The following is a 17,326-nucleotide window of genomic DNA, read 5'->3' on the forward strand; positions in this document are numbered from 1 at the left end:
TTGTTGGAATTCGTTGCCACACTCCATGCGCAGCCAGCAGAGCAGTGTTCAGACGCAGCAATGTGCGCAGGGTGCAATCAGATCACATGTGCAAAGAGTTCTCCACAACTGGAAGGGCTGGAGAATCACTTTTCTTTAAAATGAAAGATGAGAATCTGAGGAACAAGATGCTGCCACAGAAGTGTGCGACCTAGACCCGGTGTGACGTGGTCCAATTAGAGCCTGGGCCTGAGGTGAGCCACCAATAATTTCTGGCTATGTGTTAATATTAATAAATAGGATGAAATTCAATAAGGACAAATGCAAAGTACTACATCATGATGAGGGCCACTCATCTCTCGTGAGCCGGGTGTGAACCTACACTCTTTCTCTGCTCACAGTGCCCCCTCTCCAGCTAAGCCACACATAGTCAAAATGTATGAAGGAACTCCTGCTGGGGTAACAGTCCAACAAATGGTTGCCCTTCTCTGAGGTCTTCAGCCCTGTCTCTGGGCCTATTTAAACTCTAGCCCCTTTCTCAGGCTCCAAAAAGGAAACTTGTGCCCTTCTCAGGGCTTTGGCCATTTCACCAGTGGGGAGAGCCAGTCCCGCCCACTACTCTGGGTCCCAACCCAGAGACCCTACGAGTAGCAGCCACGTGCTGCTTTCTTTACTAGTTGCTACTGCTGCATTCCCTGGGCTCCTTCCCACTCTGTCCCATCACCTTCTTGGGTTCTCTGTCTGAGCAGGGTCTCTCCCAGGCCTCCTTGCCTGGAGAACTTGTAACAGTCTCTGCCCCTGTGCCTGGAGAGCTTCCAGTCCTATCCCTGCTGGAGCAAGGTTTCTCCCCAGATTTTTTGCTGTGGAGTTTTACAGCCTTCCACTCCTTCATCCTTCTGGGCAATGACCTGCTCAGCCACCAAAGCTCCTTTTAACTGAGCCTGCTGGGCTCTGATTAGCTGCTTCTCTGCAGCCTCTCTAGGCAGGCCTGGTGAACCCACCTTCACTGCTCCTTTCCTAGGGCATGGTGGGGTAGGACCGCGAGGCCTCCAGCATGGTACACCCCATCACATACACATAGGAAGGAATAATCAATTGCACAAATACAAAATAGGAAATGACTGCCTAGGAAGGAGTATTGCAAAGAAGGATCAGGGATTACAGTGGATCACAAACTAAACATGCACCAACAATGTAATACTGTTGCAAATAAAATGGACATCATTCTGGGATGTATTAGGAGTATAGTGAAAAAAATATGAGAAGTAATTCTTCCACTCTACTCAGCACCGATAAGGCCTCAGCTGGAGTACTATGTCCAGTTCTTGGCACCGCACTTTGGAAAAGATGTGGACAAATTGCAGGAAGTCCAGAGGAGAACAAAACAAAACAAAAAACAACCTCCTCCCCCCCGCCCCTCAAAAAAAGATTAAAGGTCTAGAAAACATGATCTACAAGGAAAGATTGAAAAAATTGGGTTTGCGTAGTCTGGAGAAGAGAAGACGGAGGGTGGACATAAGTCGAGTACATATGACTTATGTCATATGTTATAAAGCGAAGGGTGATAAACTGTTCTCCTTAACCACTGAGAACAGGACAAGAAGTAATGGGTGAAAATAGCAGCAAGGGAGATTTAGGTTGGACATTAGGTAAAACTTCCTGACAGTAAGGGTTTTTAAGACTAGGTTTGACAAACACCTGTCAGAGATGGTCTAGGCCTGTATCAGTGAAGGGGACAGGACAAGATGACCTATCGAGGTCCCGTGCAGTCCTACATTTCTAGGATTCTAAGATTATTACTTTTTAAGGAATTTAATTTTAAAATAACATTTATTGACATGAACTGATTTTAAGAATTAAAAGTGAATTGAAGTATCACTAGTGAATAAAGTGTCTATTTTATGTATGAGTAATGAGATATTAATATGCAAATACTCACTAACAGAACTGCAACTTACTATTTATTCCCTGTACTTACAGTGTGAATTGATCTGCTGTTTCACATCAGTGAAAAAAAAATTTTTTTTTAAATGAGCACATTTTATGTTGCTTATCCCAGGTGGTGATGTAACTGTCAGGAGGAGGCAGAGAACTTACTCGTTATGCGATTGAAGAGAACTTTTAGTGTGCTCCACTCTGAACCCCTAGAACCTAGGTTTGCTCTCACGCGTAGGTTATAGGGCACGGTGGCAGAGATGTCCTCTGTGACGTTGCAGTGAGTCACAATGATGAGCGAACACTCGCTGATGGGTATCCAGATCTCATTGGCATAATCTCTTTCATACTCCCTGGGGAAAGCAAAGAAAAGCACAAAGGCAACACAGGATAAAATAACACACCTCTATCCCCGCCCCTTAACCATCCCATATCCTTTAAGGACCCTACCAGGAATCAGCTTCACCTGGGTACAGAAATCTACTCCAGGTTTGTCGTCTTTGTTACCAGAAGCGCATGTAGGTGACATCCACCATTTGCAGAGGGAGAGCATACAGCCACAAGCACAAGGCACATTTGAGAACTTAAGCGGAGTTTAAATGGCTCGCAGGCCATGTGCAGGGGGAATTTCACCCTGGGGGACATGTCTAAGCTTGAATTTTTAGTCATGTTTTATTTTACATGATCACAAATTCTAGTGCAGACAGGACACTAATGGACACTTGATGATTGCTGAGGATGAATCACTTGATGATTGCCCGGTTCTGTTCATTCTCTTCGAAGCATCTGGCATTGGCCACTGTAGGAAGACAGGATACTGGGCTAGATGGACATTGGTGTTACCCACTATCACCACTCTTATGTTTGTAACTAGTCATGCAGCTTAGGGTTAAAAACACAACTAGGAACAAATGTTTGTGCCCTGTCTACAATAGAAGTCACAATATTACGAATTAATATTTGTTAAACTAAAAATTCAAGTGCAGACAAACTCGGATGGAATCAGATGCCCAACCCTCCTACCACACAACCTGAGACTGTTTGCCATCAGAAAGGACCCCTGAGGCTGGCATAATGGGAGTGGATGGAAGCAATATGGGTGTATCTGTGAGAGAGATGTGTGAAGTTGTTTGAGGAAAACCCCTTCTTGGAGTGAATGAGAAAGCTGGAGTGAATGAACTCAGTGATGCAGCCCCAGTGACTATGCAGATGTTTTTAGCATTACAAATTCTTTTTAGCAAGGTGACTGAATATTCTACTGACTTTCTTTCTTCAGAACCCTCCTATATATTTCCCAAAATAATCTACTGTCCAGGAAAAAAATTCACTTGTATGTTTCTCTGTTCCCTCCCCTCCTTTGTCTGTTGCCTGTCTTCCTAGATTGTGAGCTCTTTGGGGCAGAGACTTTGTCTCCACAGTGGTGTGGAAAGCGCCTAGCCCATAGTGGGCACTGCTGTGATTCAAATAACACACAATTAATGATAAAGGCCTGGGCTGCAGGCAGGCTCCTCTTGAGGCCAACGACATTTTCCCACTTCTGCATTATTATTGATGGGACTGTAACATTTCTCCCGCATCAGTGTGCATAGACCTATGTATGCCATGTGCAGGGGACCCAGGGCTTTTGTCTAACTAGCATCCAGAGAGGTCATTAAAACAGGCGAGTTACCCCTGAAACTCAACGGAGTATCTCACAGTTTCTCCAGGGACCGTCACTGGACTCCAGGTCAGGAAGTGCTTCATGTTGGTGGACAGGATAGAGATATTCTGAGGAGCTGGCAGCAGGGCTTCTTCGTCTAGGATTCCACCAAAGAGAGAGAAACAACGAGTTGTGACCATTTGCTAAATGAATAACACAGCTTGGAAGGACATGCTTCAACGATGAAGCTTCCCAACATGCTTCATCATTTCACTTCAGCACTGCCACTGGAGCTCTGAAGGACTTTAAAAATTAGCATATAGGTTGAAATTATAATTGAAGATAGAATGATAAAGTACCTAGCTGTTTGTAATATGACAGGGACTCAGACCAGCATGACTTGTGTAAAGGAAAATCATGCTTCTTCACTACGTTAGAGTTGTTTGAAGAGGTCAATAAAATAGTGGATAAAACTGGACCTTTTAGAGAGGCATCCAATCTAGAATGAGCAACTCCAAGTGATGGAGAGCCCATTATGTCCCTCGGTAAGTTGTTCCAATGGTTAATTCCCCTTGCTGCCTTATTTCCAGTCTGAATTTGTTTGGCTTCACCTTCCAGCCGTTGGGTCTTGGCCTGCCTTTTTCTGCTAGATTAAAGATCCCTCTAGTATCAGATATCTTCCCCTTAATCATCTCTTGGAGAAACTTAATAGGCAACGCGTCTTAAGCCTCTCACTGGGAGGGAGGTTTTCCAAACTTCAAAGTACTATAGCTCTTTTCTGAACCTCTTCCAATTTTTCAAATATGGACATGGGACCTGCATGCAGTGTTCCAGGCATGATCCCGTGTGTGCCATATGCAGGGTCTTACTGTTGTCTCACCACTCCCTCATAGCATGAGATGGCAGTTCAGCAGCTCTGCCCCACTGTCCTCCTCTGGGTGTCAGGCATGTGGAATGATGATGACTTGGCCCTTTGGCCAGTTCACATTATAGGTCCTCTCCTTCCAGGTGTTGATTGCCAGGATCCACGGACTAGAATTCTGAGACCTTGGGATAGTGGATATTCCCACAGTGCCACCATGTAGCCCTTCAACCAGGGAGCACTCTGGGGAGTAGGTGCTGTAGGACATAGTGCCAAAGGGACCTAGAGTGACAACAGTACCCTGAGGTCCTCTGATTAGCCGAGCATCCTATTTAACCCTCCAGAGTGGCCCAGGAAGTTTTTTAGGCCATCACACAGACTTCTGGTCTGCTGCAACACCAGACCTCACCCTGTGTCCTGATCTCTGGTCTCCGATCCCAGCCTGACTCTTGCCTCCTGATTCCAGCCTGGTACCACCTCTGATCTTGGGTCTTCAACTATGGCTTGACTCTGACCCCGATTCCTGTCCCCTGATTCCAGCCTGGTACTACCTCTCCTCTCTGGTCTCTGATCCCAGCCTGACTCAGACCCTGACTTTTGCTTATTGAATCTATTAGCCTTGCTGGAGCCCTAAACATAACAGTGTGAACCAAAGGCTATGAACCAGAGTTAGGCCTGGCTTTGGCAGAATAGTAACACACCAGCTATTTTCTAACCAAGTAAGCACATTCCTGACCGGTGAGGACAGTACAAAAACACTTAGAATTCTCAAGTAACCATGTAAACAAATTCCCAAGAGGTAGCACAGGAACACACTGACCCCTCATAAGATAAGGAGGGGAATGACAGGATAATGGATGAGGATGTTTCATTCAAACTAGCAGGTACAAGGTATAAGGGCAGAGGTGAAAGTAAGCCAGTCCGGTCCGGACCAGCTTCCCCAGGCTGGCGATTTAAAGGGCCCGAGGCTCCCCGCAGTGGCCGGAGCCCCTGGCCCTTTAAATCCCCATGGGAGCCCTGCTCAGGCAGCGGGGCCCGTTAAATTGCCGCCCAAGCCCGGCTGCCAGAGCCCCAGGGTAGCAGCAGCAGGGCTCCGTCGGCTATTTAAAGGGCCCGGAGCTATGCTGCGGTAGCGGCAGCGGCGGCCAGAGCCCTGGGCACTTTAAAGCGCCCCTGAGCCCTGGGGCTCCCAGCCACCTCTGCAGCTGGTAGCTCGGGGGTGATTTAAAGGCCCTGGGGCTCCCAGCCACAGCCGGAGCCCTGGGGCGTACATGTGTTAGTATCCCTGTAACTCATTGGACAGGGCACTAGTATTGTGCTTTGCAGACAATAAACCTGGCCGAGCACCTTCACCAGCAAACTGAGCCTGTAGTCTTTCTTTCTGAATAACATCAGGGTCTGCTGAATCAACATGCTGCACGCTCTGTGAGAGCAGCTAACACCGGAGCTCCAAGAATAGCAGCATTAGCAGTATTAACAACTGTGCAGCACCAGCAATGCTCTGTAACACTAACAAAAGAACCCAGCTCTAGTGATTCCGCCAATCCCTGGTCACCAACTACTGTAGCTGTGACCACTAGGCCAGCCTTCCTATGGCTTGGTCTCTTTCACTGATGTCCCAAACAAAGAATGTCTGTCAGAATACTGTCAATCAACACATCTTCCACCCACCCTGGGCTTCTCTTTTGCCTTATTCTTCTTCCAAAGCGGTGGCTTGCAGGGCTTCCCCCTGGGGCTTCCCGCCAGAACTCGAAAACCAGACAAAAGTACAAACTAAGTAACTTCTGCACACCTCAGACTTGAGCTTTTGGTCCATCTCTAGTTCTCTGCTCTTCTACTGAACGCTGAGCCAAAGGGCGGTCTCCCTGGCCTTGCCCTTTTCCCATGGCCCACCTCAGGAGCTAGCTGCACCCCTGTAGCTTTCCCACACTTCTCCCTCAGCCTGGCTTCTAGCAGACCCTTCCCACAGAGAGGGCATTCCAGACCACCGGGGTCTCCTCCTCCCACCTTCTCTGAACTCCAACTCCTCCCTGAGCCTGACGCATCCTCCAGGTATAACAACAGGGGGAGGGCAAACAGACCTCTCAGGCTTTAGTAAACCCCTTCTCAGTTGATGCAGGATTTATATACACCATCATCACAAGTGGTAGCACCATCTCCCTGCTCCTAATCAATAGTACCCTGTTTATCTACCCGAGGATTATTTTAGCTTTCTTTGCCATCACATCATGGGAGATAATGTTCAGTCAGATTCCACCAGAATCCCTGATCCTTTTAAGAGTCTCTGTTTTCTAGGGTACAGTCCCCTGTCCTGTGACCTATGTTTTTGGGTCCTAGACATATGACCTTGCATATGTATTAATGCATGTTATTCAAGTGAGCCCATTTTACCATGCAGTCTAGATTGTACTGTATAACTGATCTGTCCCCTTCATTATTTGCCACTCCACCAAGTTTTGTGTGATCTGCAAACTTCACCAATAATTTTATATTTCCTCCCAGATCAGTGATAATATTGAATACCATTGAGCCAAGAACAGATTCGTATAGAACCTCACTGCCCCTATTTGTTGATAACTCCCCCTTTACATTATTTTTGGGGACCTGTTAGTTGGACACTTTAATCTATTTAACGTGGGCTACATTGATTTTGATCAGTGATAATATTTTAATCAAGATGTCATGTGGTACTAAGTCAAACATCTTACATAGGTAGGTCTAGTTATATCATGTCAATAACACCTTTATCAACCTCATCGCAAACCAATGTCAAGTTTGTTTAACAAGACGTATTTCCCATACAAATCTGTTGAATAGGATTAACCATATGATAATTCTTTATTAACTAAGTCTTGTATCAGACCTTCCATGGTTTTATCTGGGGCTGACATCAGGCCCACTGGCCTACTTATCTGGGTCACTGTTTACCCTTTTTAAAATACTGGCACAGCATTAGCTTTTTTCCAGTCTGCTGGAACTTCCTCAGTGTCCAAGATTTGTTAAAAATCAATATCAATGGTTCAGAGGGCTCCTTGGTCAATTCTTTTAAAACTTCTGGGTTCAAGCTGATTTTAAAATGTCTGACTTAAGCGGTTGCTGTTTAACAACCTCTGCAGTTACTGCTGGAATGTCAAGTATTTAATTGTCTCTGTACTCTGTGAATATGGCATTGTGCTTTTTCCAAATACAGAACAGAAATATTTACTGAACATTTCTGCCTTTTCTGCATCATCAACAACTTTACCATCCTTCCCTAGTGGCACTTGAGGGTTCAATTTCCAGATCCAAGATCCTGAATCACAGCCGATGGGGCCCTGGGATGCATACTCCTCAGGAGTGGGTAGGCAGGATCCTCACTCGACATGGTGAAGCTAATGGAAAACAGCTGTCTTCCCTACCTAACCTGAATTAATCAGAACAGACCAAGCCATCTACTTGGGATCTCCTGAAGTAATCTGGAAGGAAGGAAGAGAATTTCAACTTTGCTCTTCAGAGAGGAGCCTAGAGGACACTGATGCTTTGCACCACTACTCCTTGTTATAAGTTGGATAGTTGAAAACAAGGGTTAGCTACAGTGACACACAGAAGTTTCTCATTCTTACTGTACTTCACATAGTTTTATATAACTAATTAAATCAGTCTTGGAAATGTAAAAGTCTGTTTGCCCTTAGCAAGTAACTTTTTTTAATAGACAAGTAAAATGTTAGTTTTTAATTACAATTACTGCCATTGGGAGGGTGGATTACAAGATCTGAGCCTAGGATGACACATTTTTATTACAATTCTGCAAGATTTAATTTAATAGACACAAAATAAAGCTTCTGGTTCTGATGTACTTGTTCAAACTGGTGTGAATAAATCAACTGAGATAGATGATATTTACTTGCCTAAGAATATTTAACTGCAATTCCGAAAAGCACTAACAGAAAAAGCATGTGTGGGATAGAGGTCGTCTCAATTATCATTCAATACCTAATCCACTGGAGCAAACTCCTCTCATAACTGGGCTTGAACAAATAAGGTAAATGAAGCAACACTCCTTTTCTGTCAGAAACTGTGAAACCCTCTGTAGTAGCTGGTCTACACAGAGAACAATAGTCTGCTGCTGCTACTAGCTACCCCAGGGGTTCTCAAACTGGGGGTTGTGACCCTCAGGGGGTCACAGGGTTATCACGAGGGGTCATGAGCTGTTAGCTCCCCAAACCATGCTTCACTCCAGCAGTTATAATAGTGTTAAATATTAAAAAAGAGAGTTTTTAATTCACAAGGGGGGGCACACTCAGAGGCTTGCTGTGTGAAAGGGGTCACCAGTACAAAAGTTTGAGAACCACTGAGTTACCCCATTAGCTCAAAAGGCAGAGAACTGTGCAGTGGATCTAAATGATGAGCCCTGAATTTCTGTATGATGGGATTTGTTTTTCAGTTTTGCTTCTTAAAATAATTTAGGAAATTATATACAAAACGGTGTTAAATGAATGTTAAGGTTGCAAAGTCAAGCACTCAAAAATCAGGAAATGACAGTGTTAGTTTAACCATATGATTTTAGTTTGGCTCCCTTATATGTCTGCATTATGATACAGTCTCTAATTACATCAGCACATACTATTTTTTCCACACTAGCTCTGTCTCATTCAGCAGCACAGGATGGATGCTGCTCAGGGACTGAATCAGGTGCAGGTAAGTGCTCCAGCGTCTTTCAGTCTGGCATTTTCTAATTTTTGAGTCCTTGACTTTGCAACCTTAACGTTCTTTTAATGTAGGGTTTTTTATGTAAAGAGTAGTTATGAATTCTATCATTAGGTTGCCAGTCATTTCCATTATAATAATTTGGCTTACAGCAGGTCTTTGAAATTTGGTAAAGGGATAGTCCTGGGGCCAGGAAGATGTTATGATTTAGGAAAGTATCTTCATTTACGATATGTGTTTTCCTCAGTACACATTGTTCCTGGTTTGCTGCCAAAACCCACAAGCATTCTATTGGCACTTCCCTGGCACCTTACTTCAGCTTGCCACACCCAACTGCTCTGGACCAAACAACGGCACAATGGATCATCCACCTATATTGTCAAGTACCCTGCAGCTGAGAGCTAACTGTGTGGTATTAAAAAAACACCAAATTCTAAGTTTGAGTCTTCCCTTTTCCAGGTGGTGGTAATAATTGTGGGCTTCTTACAAACCTGGCTATTGAGCAAGCCCTTCTACCCAACTGAGAGATAACACAAGCTAGGAAGAGGCCAAATTTTGAGCTAGATTGACTCTCAGAAAAACCCTGCCAAATCCAAGTGCTCAACTATGCTCTCTGAAAAACAGGGTTACTAGTGTTGATGTAACTCATTGTTTCAGTATGCAACACACCCTTCTCAAGTAGCTGGCTCACCAAGGACAATAGCTGCTGTAATCAATCCTTTAGCTCAAGTGCTCCAGGTCTGTGCTGCCGTGTTAGAAGTGTAGGGTTCAATTCCATAGGACAGACAGGAGGGTCACAGCTACATACAGCAGAATTTGCTTCTATCTCTTTTCTCTTTTTAGCTAGGAGTCTAAGTACAAAAAACATATGTAGAAATAAAGCTATTGTGGTTGTAAAGTTAAAGGTTAGAAAATGCCAGACTCGCCTTTCCTCATGCAAACTTAATTGGGACCCTTTGTGCTTATGCATTATGATGGTTTCTAATTACATGATCACCTACTATTTCTTTCCACAGGACTCCTGTCCCATTCAGTGCAGAAAGCGGAGGCTGCTCAGGAAATAAATCAGCATTGTGCAGTGAATTGGGCAAAACCAAAAAATGCTCAAGATATTAGACCAGCACCTAAAAACACTAAAAAATGAGTCCCTGGGAAGAGAACGTCGAAAACAGCAATAAATTGGACTGCTTCAGTGATCTGCGCAGAATGATTGCTTTAGCAGACACCTCTGATGTATACAAATCTATGGCACATTCTGACCAGATCAGTCACTGTAAGCTAGAGGTGGAAATAGGGAAGTATAAAGCATATGGCTGGACTACACTACCGCTTAAGTCAATATAATGTATGTTGCTCAGGGGTGTGAAAACTACACCCCGCTGAGCGATGTAAGTTACATTGACTTAAAGCGGTGTCCACACTGTGCTATGTCGGTGGGAGATGCTCTCCCGCTGACATAAGGCTTGGCTACACTTGCAGATGTAGAGTGCTGTGAGTTAAACCAGCCCTCGGAGACCACAGCAGGGAAAGCGCTGCCATGTGTTCACACTGTCAGCTGCAAGTGCACTGGCGTGGCTACATTTGCGGCAATTGCAGTGGCATTGGGAGCAGTGCGTTATGGACAGCTATCCTACAGAGCACCTCTTCCCATTCTGGCGCTGTGGCTTGTGGGAAGGGGGCAGAGGTGGGTGGGGCATTCTTGGTCCTGTGCCAATGCCCCACGATGCATTACTTCGCATCCCAGCAGTCCCTGTGCTTCCGTCCGCATTTGGTGCCATCTTTCAACGTTTTTTGTACTGCGCGTTCTGTCTTCCCTTTCGGTCTGTGGGAATGGATCCTGACCTGCTGAGGAATATGCTGATGGGTCTCACCAGCACGTCACAAATTGCAATCGAGTTACTCCTTAAGCTACAAACTGACAGTGAGAAGTCCGACAATGATGTTGACTTGCATAATGCATACAACATGAGATTGCTTGTGGTATTCATGGACATGCTCACCACAGTGGAACGCAGGCTGGTTCAGAAAAGTGCATGACGCATGCATCTTTCGGAACACAGGCTTGTTCAGGAAGCTGAAAACTGAGATTTTCTTCCCAGACCAGAAGATCACCGTAGGGGAAGTCGAAATGCCCATTGTGATCCTTGGAGACCCTACTTACCCTTTACCCTGTGGCTCATGAAACCCTACAAGGGAGCCTTGACAGCAGCAAGGAGTGGTTCAACAACAGGCTGAGTTGGTGCAGAGATTGTGGAGTGTGCTTTTGTCCGTTTAAAGGGCTGCTGGCGCTGTCTGTATGGGAAGCTGGACCTGGCTGATGACAACATCCCCACGGTTATATCCACATGCTGTACCCTTCATAACATTTGTGAAGGGAAGGGTGAAAGATTCACTCAGGTATGGACCTCGGAGGTTCAAGACCTGGATGCTGAATTTGAACAGCCAGAGAGCAGGGCTATTAGAGGGGCCCAGCGCAGGGCTGCAAGATTAGGGATGCCTTGAGGGAGCAATTTGCGACTGAAAGCCACCAGTAACATTTGGTGCCCTGCACGGGAGTGAAGTGCTGTGGTTCCAATGTTAGTAGGAATCTGTGTTTGCTATGTATGATGCACTGACTTGCAGTGCCTGTTGCTTTCCTGGGCTACAGCAATAATAATGTTTTCAAAGCCAAAAAATTCATTTATTGAAAAGGAAATTCATTTATTGAAAAGAAACAACTGCTTGAGAAACAGAAAGGTCATGACACATCTGTGCTGTGTGGGACAAGGGAAGGGGGTGTGATGGGGAATGGGACAATCACAGATTTGCATATGTCCTGTTATCATACTCAGCCTTTCTGCCTGGAGTGCCGTCCAATGAGTGATGCACTTCAGGCTGGCTAAAATGCATGGTGATGAGGGTTGAGTGCATTGGGTAAGGGTCATAGTTTGGAGGGCTGGGTGGTGAAGCTACAGGTGTTGAAGGAAGCTGGTGACGATAAGAACCCGGATGTTGGGGAAAGTGGGTTGTCGGTGACATAGGGGCACAAGGGAAAGAGTTTTGGGCTGAGGGGGGCAGGCATGGAAGTGCTCTGCCTGCATTGCTACGAGCTCCTCTATTGAGTCTGCTTGGCGCTCCAAGATGCTTAGCAGCCGCTCCGTGCTTTGGTGCTGGCGATCCGCATTCTGCTGGCGGAACCTCCTTTCACTCTCCCGCCACTCCTGCACTTTTTGATTTTCACTAAGGGACTGCTGCATGACTTCATGCAGCATGTCCTCTTTGCTTCTTAGTGGACGCTTCATGATTCTTCGCAGCCTTTCGGCTGTTCATAACAAGAATGGCTGGGATCTCAAGGTTGCAGCTGTAAAGCCAAAATGCAACACTTAACATAGCAGCATTTTTCACACCAGACAGAGCAATGATTCAGCCAAACTTAAAGACAAGCACAGTTCACGCAATAGCAGAAAGTGCCTATCCCAAAGTGAGTGCGCATAACCCACAAGAGCCCTGAAATGATGAGTAAGCACAGGGGCAAGGGGGACTGATTGTTTCAGGGCCATACTGTCCTCTGGCTTTCTGTGCCTTGGGGAGAGCCAACAGCTGCAAGGGGCCCCTATACTGAACACTGTCCCCACATTTTCCACAGGATGAGTTTGTCCTGGAAGATACCTCGCTGCTGAGGGTGACCTGGGAAGCAAGGGAGGGTCTTCTACTACAATGCGGCTTCTGCCCTGGCCCTTATGTGGCTTGCATGTGTGTAGCAATGGTCCCCCCGCCCCTCATGGCACAGTGGCACAGACATATTAGCCTTACTGGGACAAGGAGCACAGTAGCTCTGCCAAGGAACCTGCACAAGTGGATTGCCCAGCTTTTGCATGAGACCTTTGACGAGATCACTGAGGTCGATTACACAATGTGAGAGATCACATCAATGCCCTATTCCACATCTAGGCATGCACGCAGCCCTAACCCTCCTCACCCCAAGAGCCTGCACTGAACAACTTCCTTCCCAAAATAAAAGCTGCTTACTGGGCACCTCCTCTGGTGTTTGTTCTTCCCCAAACACCATCTGCTGCGACTGGCTCTCTTCCTCCTGGCTTGAAAACAGTTCCTGGCTGCATGCATCTAGGGAGTCCGGGCTGTCCCCTCCGCCTCAGCACCTTCACTCCTGCTTTCCTCCTCCTGCCTCATTGAACTGGGCTCTGAAGTGTCCATGGTGGTCTTCGGAGTGGAGGTGGGGTCGTCCCCAAGTATCACGTCCAGCTCTTTGTAGAAATGGCTGGTCACGGGAGCAGCACTGGAGTGGCGGTTTGCCTCACATGCTTTGCAGTAGGCATTCTGCAGCTCCTTCACTTTAACCCTGCACTGCGTCCCGGTCGTGGTCCCTTTCCATCATGTCCCTTGATATCTGCCCATAAGTATCGTAATTCCTATGGCTGGAGTGCAGCTGGGACTGGACAGCTTCCTCCCCTCAAACACTGATGAGGTCCAGCACCTCGCCATTGCTTCATACTGGGAATCACCTGGCGCATGGAGGCATGGTCACCTGGAAAGATGCGCTGAGAGCACTACACGCCTTGCTGAGCAAACAGGAAGGGGATTTTCAAAATTCCTAGGGAATTTAAAGGGCAGATCTGATGGTTGGTCACCTGAGGGCAGGGCAGTAGAGTTCAAAGTGATGACCAGAGTGGCTAGAACAGGCATTGTGGGACACTTCTGGAGGCCAATCAGAGCGCATTAATAGACCAGGACATCCACACTGGCACCGCGGCGCTCCAGCCGAGGCGCAGCAAGCATTATACTTCTTGTGGAGATGGATTACCAGTGTGGACGCGTCATGAGTTAGGGTGCCCAGGGCTGCTTTAATGCATTCTAACTCACAAGTGTAGCCAAGCCCATAGCTTCCGCCTCTCACGGAGGTGGAGTAATTATGCCAACGGGCGACTGCTCGCCCGTCAGCATAGCATGTCTTCACCAGATGCACTACAGCGGTGCAGCTGCATTGGTGGAGATACACTAATGTAGCATGGTAGTGTAGACTTTCCCATAGTTTGAAGCCAGAGGCACAACTGTGTAGCCAGCATGACAGAGAAGCGCAAGAAAGAGATTTCCTCAACTGAATTACCAGGAATCATAAAAGACACCTATCAAATGCTTAAAGGCCACCCTGTAGCTCTCTGTCATCTTGTGGGGTCTCAGAGTCATTCCCCAGGTTGTGGCAGGAACATACACTCAATACACTGGATACATCATTCAATGTTTGTTAAATACCCAAACCAACAATTATTAATAAGCACCTCCAGCCACCCCTCTGCCACAGATACCTAATCAAAAACAACGAGGAAACCCTGTGATTAACCATGGGAGAAAGGAGATGCTAAAGCCATCATAAATAGGGGAGTGGTGAATAGGAGGAGGAAGGTGATCATGATGGTCCCTTCTGGCCCATAGTCTGTGAGATGTTACCGCTTATACAGAACTGGGGAGAGCGATGCTGGACTGCTGCATACACTTCTGTAGTCTAGATTTGGGAAAGAACGTTGAAAAACTGGAGAGGGTGCAGAAGCGAGAGACAAAAATTATTCAAGGACTGAAGAAAAGGCCTGATCATGAGAGATTTACGGAGCTTTATTATGCTGTACCTCCATGGGGAGACAATGTCAGGTGATAAGGGGCTCTTTAATCTAAGGGAGGGGGAAGCAGAACAAGAGTCAATGGCTGAAAGTTAAAGCCAGATACATTCAAATTAGACATCAGGAACAAATGTTAGCAGTAAGGGTGATTAACCATGGGAACAAACTAACCCAGGTGGAGTCTTCATCTCTTAATGTCTTTACATCAAGATCTGATGCTTTTCTGGAAGATATGCTTTAGCCAGTCATTGGATTCAGTGCAGGGGGAACGGGCCTGTGTTATGCATAGGGCCCTACCAAATTCACAGTCCATTTTGGTCAATTTCACAGTCATAGGATTTTAAAAATCATAAATTTCACGATTTCAGCTATTTAAATCTGAAATTTCACAGTGTTGTAATTGTAAGAGTCCTGACCCAAAAAGGAGTTGTGGGGTGGTTGCAAGGTTATTGTAGGGAGGGGGTTGCGGTACTGCTACCCTTACTTCTGTGCTGCTGCTGGTGGCGGCGCTGCCTTCAGAGCTGGGCAGCTGGAGAGTGGCAGCTGCTGGCCAGGAGCCCAGCTCCGAAGGCGGAGCTGCAGTCAGCAGCAACGCAGAAGTAAGGATGGCATGGTATGGTATTGCCATCCTTACTTCTGTGCTGCTGCCTGCAGAGCTGGGCCCTCAGTCAGCAGCTGCCACTCTCCAGCCACCCAGCTCTGAAGGCAGCAACACAGAAGTAAAGATGGCATGGTATGGTAATGCCACCCTTACTTCTGTGCTGCTCCTGGCAGGACACTGTCTTCAGAACTGGGTGCCCAGCCAACAGCTGCCACTCTCCGGCTGCCCAACTCTGAAGGCAGCACAGAAGTAAGGGTGGCAATGCCACGACCCCCCTAAAATAACCCTGTGACACCCCCCCACACAATTCTCTTTTGGGTCAGGACCCCCAATTTGAGGAACACCAGTCTCCCCAGTGAAATCTGTATTGTATAGGGTAAAAGCATACTAAAGACCAGATTTCACAAAGGGGGAAGGAGGAGGAGAACAGATTTCATGGTCCATTACATGTTTTTTATGGCCGTGAGTTTGGTAGGGCTCTAGTTATGCGGAAGATCGGACTAGATAATCTAGTGGGCCCTTCTGGCCTTAAAATCCATTAATCTTGCCCTTCTAGTTCATTTCTTGCCTTCTGTTCCTTTCCCCTATTTAGAGGTTTGCATTGCCCTTGGGAATCTCTGTGATAGAATTAAGTAGACTCCATGCCAAGTGTAAGGATTTTAATTTCTTCCCTTTTCACTTTACGCTCTTTTTGACAAGCCTCCTCATTTCTGGGAAGTTCCCCTTCATAAAAGTCAGTGTCTCTGGGCTAAATTTTGGTATCTTCCCCTGTAGATGTAGAATGTAATCACATTCTTTTCACTGTTGCTTAGTCCTAAATAACATGCAGGAGATTGTTAAAAAGTAACTATAGTTGAGTCACTATGTCAAGAATAGCTTCCCCTTGAGTGCTCCACTACTAGCTGCTCCAAGAAGTGGTTGTTTAAGACAGTTGTTTTCAGCCATGGGAACTATATGTACCCCTGGGGGTACGCAGAGGTCTTCCAGGGGACACATCAACTCATCTAGATATTTGCCTAGTTTTACAACAGGCTACATAAAAAGCACTAGCAAAGTCAGTACAAACTAAAATTTCATACAGACAATGACTTGTCTATACTGCTCTATATACTATACACTGAAATGTAAGTACAATATTGATACTCCAAATGACTTATTTTATAATATATATGGTAAAAATGAGAAAGTAAGCAATTTTTCAGTGATAGTGTGCTTGTACTTTTATGTTGGATTTTGTAAGCAAGTAATTTTTAAGTGAGGTGAAACTTGGCGTTATGCAAGACAAATCAGATTCCTGAAAGGGGTACAGTAGTCTGTAAAGGTTGAGAGCCACTGCTTTAGAAGACAATTTAGAGACAGAGAAAAGGAATAGGGAGATCTAACAGGTTTCCTAAAACTCTAGACAAGGATTGTGGTCAACATCTCTGCTCCTCGTGCACAGGAAAATGAAAAATGATTTTTTAGCAATTTTTCAAAATTTGGCCAGTTTTGTCATACTTTAAAAACAATTGTCATATTCTTCCCCATTCCACATTCAGCGAGTGTGGAAGACATTTTTTTTAAACATTAAATCATATCACTAAAATGGGGTCAACATTTTCCCTTTCCCCCTTTATGGAAAAATGAGAACTGCACTTTGTGTAATGAAAGAATCCAGGGAGAGTCTGTTCCTGGCTCATACAAAACTATTAGCCACCCCTGAGAGCTGCATGCAGCAGGAAGGAGCTGGGCAAGATACAACATGATTCGGAAGCAGAGCCTACAGACTTATGAAACACAGAACCCAATGAATACTTAATCCTGCCATGCATGCAGGGAACTGGACTAGATGACCTTTCAAGGTCCCTTCCAGTCCAGACCTATGAGAGTCTATGAATCTGAGCTGACAGGCACTATGCGAGGATCCTACCTAGAGGGATTAAAGAGTTGTGGAATACATGATTTGAAGCAGAGCTCCAACCACCACTGATGTTAAGGGAATGTTTCTCACTGACTTTCTTTGATGGGAGCTG

The 17,326-nt window shown here is 45.9% G+C and overlaps 1 protein-coding gene across 6 annotated transcripts in view; it reads right to left on the reverse strand.

Annotated features, from left to right (window-relative positions):
• Positions 1-17,326, reverse strand: part of IL20RB (interleukin 20 receptor subunit beta) — a 37,712-nt gene that overhangs the window by 12,067 nt on the left and 8,319 nt on the right. For 5 of the 6 annotated variants that reach the window (XM_039491714.1, XM_039491718.1, XM_039491717.1 and 2 more), the window contains 2 exons: positions 3,584-3,710; positions 2,077-2,267 (listed from right to left, as the gene is read on the reverse strand). In XM_039491714.1, the coding sequence (XP_039347648.1) occupies positions 2,077-2,267; positions 3,584-3,657 (265 nt within the window). In that variant the 5' untranslated portion in view covers positions 3,658-3,710. Of the gene's footprint in view, positions 1-2,076; positions 2,268-3,583; positions 3,711-9,792; positions 9,953-17,326 lie in introns of all 6 variants that reach the window. The other variant, XM_039491719.1, reaches the window with a different exon arrangement.

The sequence above is a fragment of the Mauremys reevesii genome, linkage group 10 (genome assembly GCF_016161935.1).
Source record: "Mauremys reevesii isolate NIE-2019 linkage group 10, ASM1616193v1, whole genome shotgun sequence".
Lineage (NCBI taxonomy): Eukaryota > Metazoa > Chordata > Testudines > Geoemydidae > Mauremys > Mauremys reevesii.